The sequence below is a fragment of the Brachyistius frenatus genome, unplaced genomic scaffold (genome assembly GCF_029030835.1).
Source record: "Brachyistius frenatus isolate BFR_SWC_R1_liver_20210118 unplaced genomic scaffold, ASM2903083v1 Contig_23, whole genome shotgun sequence".
Lineage (NCBI taxonomy): Eukaryota > Metazoa > Chordata > Actinopteri > Embiotocidae > Brachyistius > Brachyistius frenatus.
Genome location: NW_027210622.1, coordinates 1,050,346 through 1,063,558, shown reverse-complemented (window position 1 = coordinate 1,063,558; position 13,213 = coordinate 1,050,346). Strand labels below are relative to the sequence as shown.

The following is a 13,213-nucleotide window of genomic DNA, read 5'->3' as shown; positions in this document are numbered from 1 at the left end:
TTTATACAAATCATAAAACGTTTTCTCAATGAAATCCTAAAAATACAAATTAATAAAAGCTAAATATAATTTTTATTTCTACTAAAAAAATTTACAAATAATTTCTCATGCACCAACAATTTGTTAAAATTGATTAGTTAATATCAACAATTTTTTTATACTTTATTATAAAAATGTTTACAATTACAGTTATTGTGATACACTTTAGAAACAATTGTTTTCAAACATTTAATGTCAGCGAATTGGGTAAAATATAAAATATATATTTGAGCTGTAATTTTAATCTAAATGTATTTAAATTACTGTATTATTGTTTTAAATTGTGACAGTACTATTAACCTAAATCTACAATTAACTTGATTTTCTTTATGGAAGAATTTAACTCATTTTAAAGCAGCAATCAAATTCATAATTCAAGTAGCTGCTTTAGCGTCACTGTGAAAATGTTTTGTTGTATATTTTTGGGACAGAGCCAGACTTCTGTCTGGGTGTTTTTCTTCATTACAAGGCAGAGTTAAAAAGAAAAAAAAGAGAGCAGGAAAGAAAAACAAAATAGCAAAAACAGACATCTGTCTTTTGGGCCTGTGAGGAAGAAAGGTTTCCTTAAAACAATAACTTCCTTGGCGGACTGGTTGACACACATCTTTCTGGTTTTACTGTGTTGTGTGATGTGCCTGGTGCTGCGCCGCTGCTGGAATAATTAGTCTTGTGTGTGTGTTGGTTGCGGTGGAAGCACTCTACCATCCAACCATCTCTGCAACCTCACCAGGCGTGATGGTCTTGTGAATGCAGCTGATGGTACCAGCAGCGGTTTTGGAGGAATACAAATTACCGCTGCCATCTACCCACTCACCCGCTGTCAGACTGTTGGAATGAGTGAGGCCCATGCAGACCACCCCACACCCACTTCAACCCCCTCCTCTGTCCAAATCTCACCTCGCTTGTCACCTCAGCCCCCGACCTCCTGAAAAAAATAACCCCGGGATCACTTCAAGGCCCCACTGAGGACCATGTCAAGCTTTTGCAGTTATTGCAGTGTGGACGGGGGTGGTGGTGGTGGGTGGAGGGGAGAGGGCGGGGGGGCTCAGGGTTGGCAGCTATTTGAGGGAGTAGAAGGTTGGATGTGTGTGTGTGGGGGGGGGGTGAAGGGGGTCAATGCCACACAAAAGGAGGTCAGGAAGGGAAAATTAGCCATCCATGAAGTGTTTGGCAGAGGACCCTTTTTGGGGGTGCGTCAACTCTGGAGCCACGAACAAATAAATACCTCACGCAGGCAGAGGGGTCACTCAAATTGCCTCTCAGCTCTCTGCTGTGACGAAGCTCTCAGACACACAGTCCTGCATGTATGAGGAAGCTGAGTACGTGAGTACATAATGTTAATTTCAGGTTGACATATCATTTGTATAACAAACTCAAGAGAGAAAATTTGGGAGTTTAAGAAGATTTTTGTTAAGGAAAGCAACGTCAAATAAAATGTGTGTATGGGAGCATTTGAGTGTGTAGCCTGGTTCAAAAATAATGAAAAGATGAGCCTTATACTGTAAGCAATATATTTGCACTGAAACAAAGGTCCATACTAAAGATATGCAAATACATAAGTTGTGCAAGTTCTCCAAATTAAGAACATGTTGACATCAGTGACACGTTTAAGGAAACATCTCCTCCACACCATATCATCACTCACTGTTTAATCATTAGAATGGCCTTTTTTGTACACATCCATAGCAGATTGTAACTAACTTTGCTTCATATAAAACTAGATCTGTGAGGAAATGTGTTTGCCATCAGTATATGGTAGAATACTAAAAGATAAAAGAGGCAGTAGTTTAATTATGCGACCTTCAACTTTGCTGGACCAAGCAATCCAGAAACTACACAGCTTCAGTGATTGCCTCATGCTGTCACACTGCCATCCGTTCACAGTGAGGGCCAAAATAATGTAATGTTAGGCAATAATGGCAACAAAAAAAAACTGCTACTTAAGCTCTTTCCCATCTGCCAAAATTTTTTATCCACAGTACTTATTCGGTTTACCATTCTGTTCTGCGAGTTGTAATGAGTGTAGTAAAAGAAAAGAAGACAAAGTGATGGATGGACAGCGAGTTGTAGTGTCGGAGAGTGATGGGGCAGTAGAAGAAGGATCGGGCAGCCTGAATATGAACAAACATCACTGATGTGACCAGATCTTTGCTCCATGCCTTTACTTTCCTTTATACTCGATTTGAAAGAGGTTGCCCGGGGAACACCACGACAAGAAAAAATGCACCCAAAAAAAGGGAAGGAGGCGGGAGAATGGATACTGGTAGAGAGCGACAGGGTGGAGAGGTTGACAAAAAAAAAAGAAGACAAGAGTGAAATTTAACAGGGGGGTGGGAAGAGGAACAAGAAGAAGAGGAGGTCCAAGATTTTGAGTAAAACCCCCAAATCAGCAAAAAAAAAAACTCAAAGCTGTGAGCGTCACAAACTGGTTAGGAAGGGCACAAAGCTGGTGCTGGTGGTAGTAAATAGAGAGAGTAACAAAAATAGGCAAAGTAAATGAAACAGAGGAGTCTATATGAGAGCTGCTCCTTATTACCATGTAAATGATCGAAGGGGAGGCAGTGGAAAGGAAGCTTTGTTTTCTCATAACCCCCCCTTGATGCATCATGATACTTCCCTTTGATAGCCTTTCGTTCCCCATTAGTGTACCCCTGAGACACAGCTCCAGGCCCCGCTGAGAGCACCCCGAGATCCCCATTTAGGGCCAGGCAGTCCCCTACGGTGAGGACAAATGTTCCCTTTGTGCGAGCGTTACAAGCAGGAGAAGTGGAAGCAGTCCTGTAATACTGAGCTAAAATGTGCTTTGGGTGTTCTGAGTAGATGTAGTTACTACAGCGCTTTGTTTCCTGCCTTTCAGAGCACTGAGAAGTGTGTAACTGAGAGGTGGACCTCTGCCTCTTCTATCAAAGTACTGTACAGCCCTTTAAGCTAATCGTTTTAATTAAAGCTGCTTCAAGACAGAATACAGTACTGCACAGTTCTATAAGTCTGAGACAATAAATCACAGTGTCGCAGACAGGAGCAACACCAACACCTGCGTTAGGTTGAGCAAACAGTATCAACCCATTAAACACTAGGCTTTTTTTTTTTTTTGCCTGAAAAAGCCCCCAAATTAAGTCAGCAACAGCTCTAAAACTGTAAGCCAAAATGAACAACCTTACCTCTATGGATAAAATTTTAAAAAGTATTTCCGTACCCATTTAGAAAACCTCCAGAAACATGTAAATTGTTACCTCTTAAAATGGACGTAATCTCTGATGAGAATACCCGAGAAGTGCAACACCACTGAGGGCCACTAGGGACTGGTTCCAATACACTCCCATTCAAAAAGTGCTAGCTTCCCTTATGAAATACAAAGTCAATAAAAACATTTTCACAAGTCATAATGGTGCCTGTCGGTAAATTCACTCCTTCTGATCAGTGTTCTGGTAGTTCTTCTGAAAATAATTTTATGATTAATTAGATAATAGGGCTCAAAGAGAGTTATGGTGGTTTGTATGCTTTGAGTGACATGCCAGTACTGGTGGGCGGGGCATAAGGTCCAGTGTCCTCGAATTCAGATTCACAACTCCGGTCCTCCCAGTCACTTCTGGCTCTAAAAAAAACAAGATGGCGACAGCTAGGATGCAGAACTCGAGGCTTCGGAAATGGTGGTTCACGAACCCAGGAGTGACGTCATGTTGGGTTGTTAATTGGGCCATATTTAGAGTGTGACTGTATGTACAGTATGGTACAGTGAGAAAAAAATGCCCGTTATAGTAATTTTTGCAGTCCAACACCCCTACTAATAATTACAGTTGATTTAAAAACTATGAAAAGGTGTTGAAGGTCCAAATTTCAAAATAGCCCCCACCACTAAACAGAACAGACAAACTCTGGATATATGTAGGTACAAAGTATTCAGGGTGCCTGTGACCATGGAGGCAGGGCAGTATTCGAGGGACCAGAGCAGTCAGACAGGGAGGTGTAAATGATGATGGCCTAAGGAGGAGGGCTTTCTCCTTCAACCAGACTGATTGAGAAACAAATTGTAGCAAATAAAGCATGTAATTAGATTATAGAGCCTAGTGTGCTGCCCTGCACTGTTCTCCACTGCTCTGCTCCCATCAGAGCTGTGAGTTTGGATTCTGTCCAGCAAAGACAGAGAGAGAGAGAGAGAAAGGAGGAGAGAAAGATAAGGAGGCCCCTCCCACTTCTTCTCTCATTGTATTGTCAGTGAGTAAAAGATGGTTTGTTTTCAGCCGGCAACAAGCGGTGAAGAGGCTTTGAGTCCTTGACCTGATTTGAGATTTTACTTTTGGGTGGCGTGCAATCAGTTCTGACGAGCTCCATCACTGTAACCGATGAGTTTCAGATGAGTCATCTGGGACCTCTGTTGCTTATCACCCAAAGCTTAGACACACAGAGAGGGATTAACTCTGCCAAGGATACTGTGTCATTACGAAGGATTTTGAGCAGAAAAAAGTTAATTACATGCAAAGGTTTTATATTGATAATGACAATTTGATACTGCGCTCTTCTATTTTTGGCCCTGCTTAATGCAAAACATGTAATAAGTGGTGTAATAAGATCCCATGTTGACATGACTGTAGAGCGCGGTGAGTACTAAACAGGGCGTGTAAAGCAAGACTCATGTCCAAAAAATCTGAGGAGGGGTCCGCCACAGATTCTGATCACTTCCAGCCTCAACCAACACCCAACCACACACATAGGACTGTTATCCGTATGAGCATCATCATCGTCACTCCAATTCTCTTTCCACTCATCATCATCAGTTCCTTTCGCAATCCTGTGTATTCTGACAGGCAAGCACGGCCATCACAGGTCATCAGCAGTTAATCTCCTCCACATTTCGTTGCTGTGCAGACGTCTCTGTCGTGACCCGTGGGAGTGGCGACTCACACCATCCATGACCTAGCAGCACAATGTGTGTTTTGTCTGCGCCACACCATCGGAGGTATTCTCCATGCATTCCAGGCCCTCCGTGTGGTCGAAAAGGGGGAGCGAGCCCTGCTCCAGGAGACAAATTAATATCCACTCCATCTTCCCTCATACACTCCATTCACCCCCTCCACCAAAACCCTCTCCTCTCCCCTCCTTCAAGTGAGGCGCAACGAGACACCTGCCTCACAGCTGTCAGCCCAACACCCAAGTCTCACACACACATTTTCTATTTTTTTAACATTTATTTCTTAATGAATTTTCTCCTCAAATTTGTGTCATTTTTTTTTCAGTTTCCGCCAACACTGCTTCCTACTCCTCTTTAATTGACCTTGTATTTTGCTTTTCCTTCATATTATTGTTCCTTTTGTGGTTTTCTGATTTCTTTGTCTTGTTTTTTCTCCATCCTTTACTTTTCATACTTGCTCAACCTTCTTTCCTTTTATTTCCCCCTTTTCTAAAATTATTGCAGTTTTCTTTCTTTATTTTTCTTCTATCATAAAAGTTTCCATATTAAATGATATGCACATAATTACAATCTATTATTGACTACTAAAATCCTTTATTGTTATGTTGTGTACTTTCCTTTTGTGTAAAGTTATCATGCCTTTCAGAAAATGTTTAAAAGCTGAGATAGTCCTCATTCTATTACTAAAAACTGTGATACAATAATAGCATTTATTGTAAGTATCAAAAATCATTCAACACAGCACACGTGCCATATCTTATTGTAAGTCGCTTTGGATAAAAGCGTCAGCTAAATGAAATGTAATGTAATGTAATATCTGTTTGCAATCACAAACTAAGTGATATTATTCCAGGCAGAGCAGAGGAGCATTTGTTGTACGACCTTCTGAGGAGGCTCAGAGGGTAAAGTATGCATCCTCTGGGCCTCAAGCCACGGTGGGCCAGCAGGACCCTCGGCTATGACTCTGCATGACCAACGCAGGGTGTCCATCAAGGTGCTGCTCCTCACAGTCTGCTTGATTTCAGCCCCTGGGCTGAACAGACACATGTCCATTACACATAGGAGAGGGAATTCCCAGAGCTCTCAGACATGATTAAATCACCTGTGGCATCATAGTCCAAATCAAATTCTCATTCAGTTGTGTCTACATGAGTTCAATGACACAGTTTGCTCAATGGGACCACATAAAATCGATTTTTAGCTCTACACCAGATTGCAGTGCAGGCAAACACAAGAGCCAGAGAATACATATAACAAAACAACAACAAAAAAAGTCCATGAAAAATATGCACTTTTTTGTTCTACTTTTCCATGTATTCTGATAAGCACTGCAGTATTCAAGTTGATCAAAATAATATGTTTATCAAAGTACAATTCTGGCTTCGCTTTGTGATCCCTCATAGGGAAATTCCCTTCACCCTAAAAGTAGACAGATTCCTGACACGGGGGCCCAGAAAGCCTCCAGATATTCTTGCTCTGCACCACCCACAGTGTTATGTGAAGACAAAGTGTGAAACAGAGGGAGACCAAGGAGGTGGAAGAGACTGAAAAGAGACTGAAAGAGAAAAAGAAAAGAGGTGGAGGAGGGTTGGCGACCAGCAATATCCTGACTATGCTGTCAATCGAAGCTGCGCAGGGACCATTTGGGACCTCAGATGGCCCAGTAACAGCTGCAGGAGACTCTTACACACTCACTTAAACAAATGTATATACAGCGGACCTCCTGCAACTTCATGGGGGAGTTGGAAGAAACATAGTACAAGCTAGATGACCACATTTTTTCCACCAACATATTCTGGCAGGATTTGTACAGGTAGGGCTGCTTCATACAACATACGACTAAATTTCCCCACTGTGGGATTAATAAAGTCTAAAGTCTAAAGTATACCAGCAAAAAAATGCACAACTCTAAATCCCATATAATTCAACTGAAAATCTACTTCAACCACAAACATATAACAGAAATTACACCAATTAATAAGCTCACATGCACTCCAGAAGTCCAGAATCTCTAAAAGGTAAAACTGCATTAAACAAATTTATCCTTATTTTACTTACATTTACCATCACTCATCCCATTCTATCAAAATATAGTTATATACATTTTGATGTATTATTGTCTACTCTAGCTGTACCGTAGATCTAGTATTTGATATACCACAACAAATCCTGTTCTCATGTAGCCGCCTCAAAGATCATACAGTAAAATCCACAATGTTACACTATAATTTCAAACAGGAATCATCTGGTGAATGAATGAAAGAAGCATTATTGAATCTTTCCCTAAATTACACAAACTAGTTCCCTCAATCAGCCCTTCACTTACGTCGCTGCATCAGAAAGGAGAGACTGGGAAAGAGGGAGTTTGGAGAGATGAAATACCATCAAATCAAACAAACTGCCAGGCCCCAGTGCTGTACACCAGACCAACACCCCACTGTGCCGCAGTTAGACTGATTAATTGTGAAAGTGTGAGAGATTAAAGGAGGCACATCCCAGGGTTGCTGCTAATGGATTTAATATTCATGAACCCCTAATAAGGAGGGGGAAGGCAAGTGGGATCCAATTTATTCTGCAGTCTGTTTTTACACTTGTGGAAAAATATTGGGATGAGGTGGGAAAAATCCTACATCGGTTTATTCTTGCTTCCACAACTCTCTGCACATCTTTCCCTCAAGGACGTATCTGTTTATATAGATGTGTAGCAGAATATAGATGAATAGATGTTTGACTCTGAGCGGTACTCACCTGATGGCTCCTCTGTGCTGCTGGCTGGAGTTGTAGGAGGTGCAACTGGAATCTCTACTCCCAGAGAAAACATGACATTGACACAAAAACAGATCAGTTTTATAAATATGTGCATCTAACAGTGTGTATGTTTTGTCTTTGTATGCATGCATGTTGGTACATTATTTAAATGTGAAAGTTTAATGGGGAAGGAGAAATTTAAACATTTCAAAGAAATTAAAATCATAAAATCCTCAAAGATTTAGTTTTTCAACAGACAAGATTTTAGTGTTCATGCTTAATTTCAACGATGTTAGGTTGCACATTTACTAAATATCTTCTTGCTGGGGAGCACCGACTCATTTTTTCTTTCCTCACTCACACTATGAATGATGAAATACTGATGAAATTGAATTGTGTTTTAGTAATCCAGGATCTGAAGTCTGATTAGGGACCCTTGTTGCATATTGTTCCGTGTCTCTTCCCAAATTTTGTGCGCGTATGACATGTCGAGAAAGTCTTGGAAAGTCATTGCAATCATTTGTATAATCAGGGTGTCAAGGTACAACAATATGCATTTCAAGCTTATGGAAAATTTAAAAAGGAAAATGTTTTCCACTGAAATTTCCACTTTAATTCATCTACTGTTCAAATGTACCCACTAATCTTCATTCATAAATATACAAGCTTCTTCCTCAGACACTGTCAAAACTCCTCACTCATACATTTTATACATAACCATAACTGATCAGTAACAGGCCTGAAAACTCCAGTGGAAAGACGAAGGTGACGCTTCTGAGAATAGGGCTGAACTGATGCTTTCAGTGTGTCACCACCAAAACAAGTTCAAGCTCACTTTGGACAAGGTTACATCCCTCAAGCTCTGTTAAACATGTCTGCTTAGATGTAATGTGTCTGCGGTGGAGACCTTTGTTGTGTGTCCTTCCTTGCCTTCTCTTTGTCCAAACTTTGTTTCATATCTCTGTTGTATTCTGTCAAATTGAATCATACTGTAAAATTATTCCATCATTTACCTGCGAGCTTCTTCACCACCATTAAGGCTCCCAGTTGGATCCTCTTGTTACATGATTTAGAGCCTGACTGATATATCAGCCAAACAGTTTTATTGGTTAATACTGGCCTGTCACAAATATGTTGGTATCTGTTTATATGTTGTCCGAGATGCACCAATATGTGTTTTTTTTACAGATCATAATGCAGGGAAAAATGCTTAAGTCTATTAGATATTGCTCTGTTTGAGGTTTTTCTTGTATAGTTGCGTAAAATTATTATAATTATTTTAAAAATCAGAAAATTCCCGGGGAATTTTCAGTACACTAATGTCAAACTATCCTGCCTCCATTAACTTAGATATATTTGTCACTAGTGTCAAAAGTGTTTAATAACCATATTTGAGGTGTCCTTGCAAAACATTTTTTTTATATACATATTATGTATTCTGTATATATTTATTATATAAACAATACTGGCTGACATACTGATATACAAATTTTTTTTACTCGCTAATATTGGTATCAACCCCAAAAATCCAGTATTGGCTGGGCTCTAATAAGTGTCAATGATCTTTAATTCAAACCTCCAAAACTTTTGTTCATAAGTATTTAGATTCATAACAAATGTTGTTAATACTTTTCAAGCAGTCTCTCACTATTGAGCTACCATTTCTCTGGTTCATCCTCCTCCCTTGTATCCTGCTGCAGTGCTGAACTACAACAGAGCTGTTGGCAGTTTGGACGTCCAAAGACTTGATTCTCTCAGCCCTCCTTCAAACTCTGCTGTAGTCACAAGTGGGTAGGAAGTTGACACTCAGGTAAACCATGCATGGAGAACAGCCCTCTTATCTCCAAAGGAGCAGGATGGCAACAGAAGATATAATACACGGATAATGCCTTTTTTTATTATTATTATTGTGGACAAGAGGGAGAGAAGGGGCTCATCAAAAAGTTTGTACAGGAGCAGCCGGGAGGAACACGAGGACAAAAGGCAAAACCACAGAGATGTATCAAAGACACATGCAAAGAAAGAGGTCGACACACCGGAGGAAGAGGTGTGCAGCAGTGGTGGTTGCAGCTGTGCAAAAGTGAAGAGTTTGTGAGTGAGGAAGCAAAGAAAGAATCTAATCTTTTGATCGAGGTTAATCAGATTTTCTCAGCTGGGACTGAAGAAATCTGCCTCCTTCTTTCTACATTTATGACTATCGAGCATGAATTAGAATCTGTGAACAGGTGTACACACCTGTTGTTAACTTGTGATGACTTTATAATGGCAAAAAAACAATTGCTGCCAAAAAAACAACAACTGGTGTCTGAAGCCCAGAGGTTACTTTACTCTTGATCAGCAACCTTAAAATCTAAATTCAGCTGCCATGTAAGCCAATATAATTGAACCTGGTTCTTATAATTGACTTATAAAGAATAATGCCAGACAACTCTGGAAAGTAAACACAAACTCAGAGCTATGATATGCCTGTATTAAAATGAAAAAGGTAGTAAAATGGTTAGCACTATTGTAATTCTAACAGAGGGATGTTAGGGATTACATAGGAATCAGGAACTATATTTTTATATTACAAGGGCCGCTTCATGTTTGACACCTCAGCTCTGACTTAATCTTCACAGAAATCCTGGTTTACCTGAAACAGATTTAATTTATGTCTTTAGTTCGACCTAAGCCGCAGACCTTTTCCTCATAAGAATTAAATTCCTGGTATGGTATTATCCTACTGTGGTCAAAGCAAATAAATCAAAATGTGTCTTTTTCACAAAAGAGCATGTTAAAGTCTATAATATAATATTGTAAGATGTCGGGCTTTAAATTCATGTCTTTCCTGAGGCGGTTTTAATTTTTTTTAAATAATCTTGTCTATAATACAGGGCCATATTTTGGCTTCTAAACAGTTAATGCATACTGAGACTATTTTCATAATTCAACACTAATCTTTCTTTTATCCAAGACACTTTCGGACTTGGAGATGCCGGTGTTAGCAGCTTTGGGTTTTTTACTCAGATTTATGGAGACCAATGAGGCGGGAAGGCTACGTTGCCATAACCTTGAGGTTCAGTTTAATGGTGTGTTTATTTAAGCTAGCAGATTTACTGCTCAGAAAACTAAGACACTAAGCACTTGTCTGAAGAAAAAGGATGAGGCGATTTGTAGCACTGTCTGCTCTTAAGAGTGACTGGTGGGTTTGTAGAATACAGTATGTTTGTCTTGTTTTGAATAAGTACATATTTGTATCATCACAGGTTACAGTTTCTGATGTGCCCCTGTCTCTCAAAGGTGTGCAACAGACTTGAGGCCATTTTGCGAAGGTAAGTCAGATATGGTAAAGACTGGTTCCACGTACTTATGCAGGGGGCAATAGGCGAGCGGCTCTGCTGGTAGCCTTTAGCACAGCGGTTGCACGTGATACCAGTCACGCCGTCTTTACAGGGACATTGTCCTGTGGTTTGGTTACAGGTTTTGCCAGCAGCACCCACGGGATGGCAATCACATGCTGTGAGGAAACAGAGGAAGAAAGAGAGGCACAGTGAGTGGTCACACACACACACACACACACACACACACACACACACACACACACACACACACACACACACACACACACACACACACACACACACACACACACACACACACACACACACACACATACAAACATATACTATCTATAGAGAGTGCAGGTGGGTACACAGCAGCAGTGTGGCAACAATAATAGAGTGGTGAGAGGCAGGTGGAGGCGTGCACAGGGAGACAGAACTTACTCAGGTCCAACACAACAATCGACCAACACTCATTTTGAGGTGAGTGTGGAATCATGGCTGAAGGAGCAACACATCCTCCAAGTCTACAGACATTTCTTAACATGTTGTTGCAGCCATCATATAAAAGCCCCCACAACACACTGCCAGCATCATCTTCAATCATAAAAGTGTGAGAAACTCTTGAGTGTCTCTCCATGTGAGTGTGGCTGTTGGGCTTTGGCACTTACGCGGGGACTGCAGCTGAATGTGCGAGGTGAAGAGAAATGGTTGAGCATGTTTACCAAATGAAAAAATAATGGAGGATAATCCTAATTGCCTGTTTCTGATTAATGTCAGGCTTTGAACGTAAGCCCAAAACGTCTGTCACACTTCCTCCCCAAACTGGGGGGTCTATCAAACACATATGCTTCAGGAATGTAATCATTTTCCAATTGTTCACCCTCTTCCAAACCCTTAATTTATTTCACGGCCAAACCCGTCAGGTTTGAAATCCGTGTTGAATAATACTTGTCTCGGTTGTTTCTTTTCATCTATTTTTGAGTGTAAATAGTCATAACTCTAGTGAGAAGAAGAGGTTGAGTTTATAGTCTTCCACACAGGCTTTACTGTAAACCCTGACAGTCTAATCCAGACCAGAACAGACCTGCAATCTATCACCATTTTCACCTATTTTACTTGTAACACCTACAAAGCCGAAAACGCTATTTGTCCCCAACCTCTTACTACTATGTCCTTCACCCTGCACTGTTATATTTTCTGTTTATTTCTGGGAAAACGTGTGATGCTAACTTTCAGCCAGCTCTGCTCATTCACTGCCCCTCCCTCAAGATATTTTTTTCTGCGTTGTGTCACTTGTCACTGAAAACCTTCAAAGGCGCAGCTGAATTAATGTACTTTGAGATTTGAAGGGGTATTGAGTGGTTTGGCCTTTTTGGGTTTTTAACCACACAGACTGCTCAGCCCACGTAAAAAATTACAGCTTCAAACAAATGTGCTCATTTCATTCCTTTGAATTAGTCTTTGATATAAAAAAAAAATCTAAATTAATAGAAAAGCTTATGCATACAATCAAAATCACAGGTTTCTACTATATGTAGAGGGAATAAATTGTGTAATCTGACTGCAAGGAGCAGATGTTGTGAGATTGTTTCTGTGTGAATTAAATTGAACTGAAGAGACCTGAACGGTCAGTTGGATTGGTGCGTTCTTGCTCTTTACTTTGACCTAGAGCGGTGATACGGTTGTTATTCAATCAAGCTGTATAACAGACTAGCTTTTGGGGGGATCCACATTACAAAGGGCCATGGGGAAAAGACTGCTGGAAAGTAGTAATGTGATACAGTATCTGTTCTCCTTACGATTGACCTCTGAGTCCTGGAAAAAACATAGTTGTTGTTTTGTAAGATATTCTGACAAGTGAGGTGCTACGAGACAACTCTATCCTCCTCCTGAAGTCCATCATTTTGAAGGGGAGGGTCTGTGTTCAAGCAGGCCCGCCTCCTCACTCCTCTCTGTCACACTTTCTTTTATCTCTATTGCCTGTTTCCTGTGTTTCAGCTTCTGTTGCTGCTCTTATCTGTCCTTTGTGTGTGTGTGTGAGTATTTGTGCTGCTCGCTCCCTTCTTATCAGACTCAGAAGGCCTCCCTAAAAGTGTGTACACCTATTAGTTCCTTTATCAGACCTATCTGTCCCCGCTTTCATTGCTTAGTTGTGCTCAATTGGAGGAACATCACACACACGCATGCACGCACG

At 40.6% G+C, this 13,213-nt stretch overlaps 1 protein-coding gene across 1 annotated transcript in view; it reads right to left on the bottom strand.

Moving 5' to 3' along the window:
* Window positions 1-13,213, bottom strand: part of ntn1a (netrin 1a) — a 59,083-nt gene that overhangs the window by 5,589 nt on the left and 40,281 nt on the right. The window contains exons 4-5 of the mRNA XM_069697226.1: window positions 11,043-11,192; window positions 7,697-7,750 (exon numbers count right to left, since the gene is read on the bottom strand). Coding sequence (XP_069553327.1) covers window positions 7,697-7,750; window positions 11,043-11,192 — 204 coding nt within the window. The remainder of the gene's footprint in view (window positions 1-7,696; window positions 7,751-11,042; window positions 11,193-13,213) is intronic.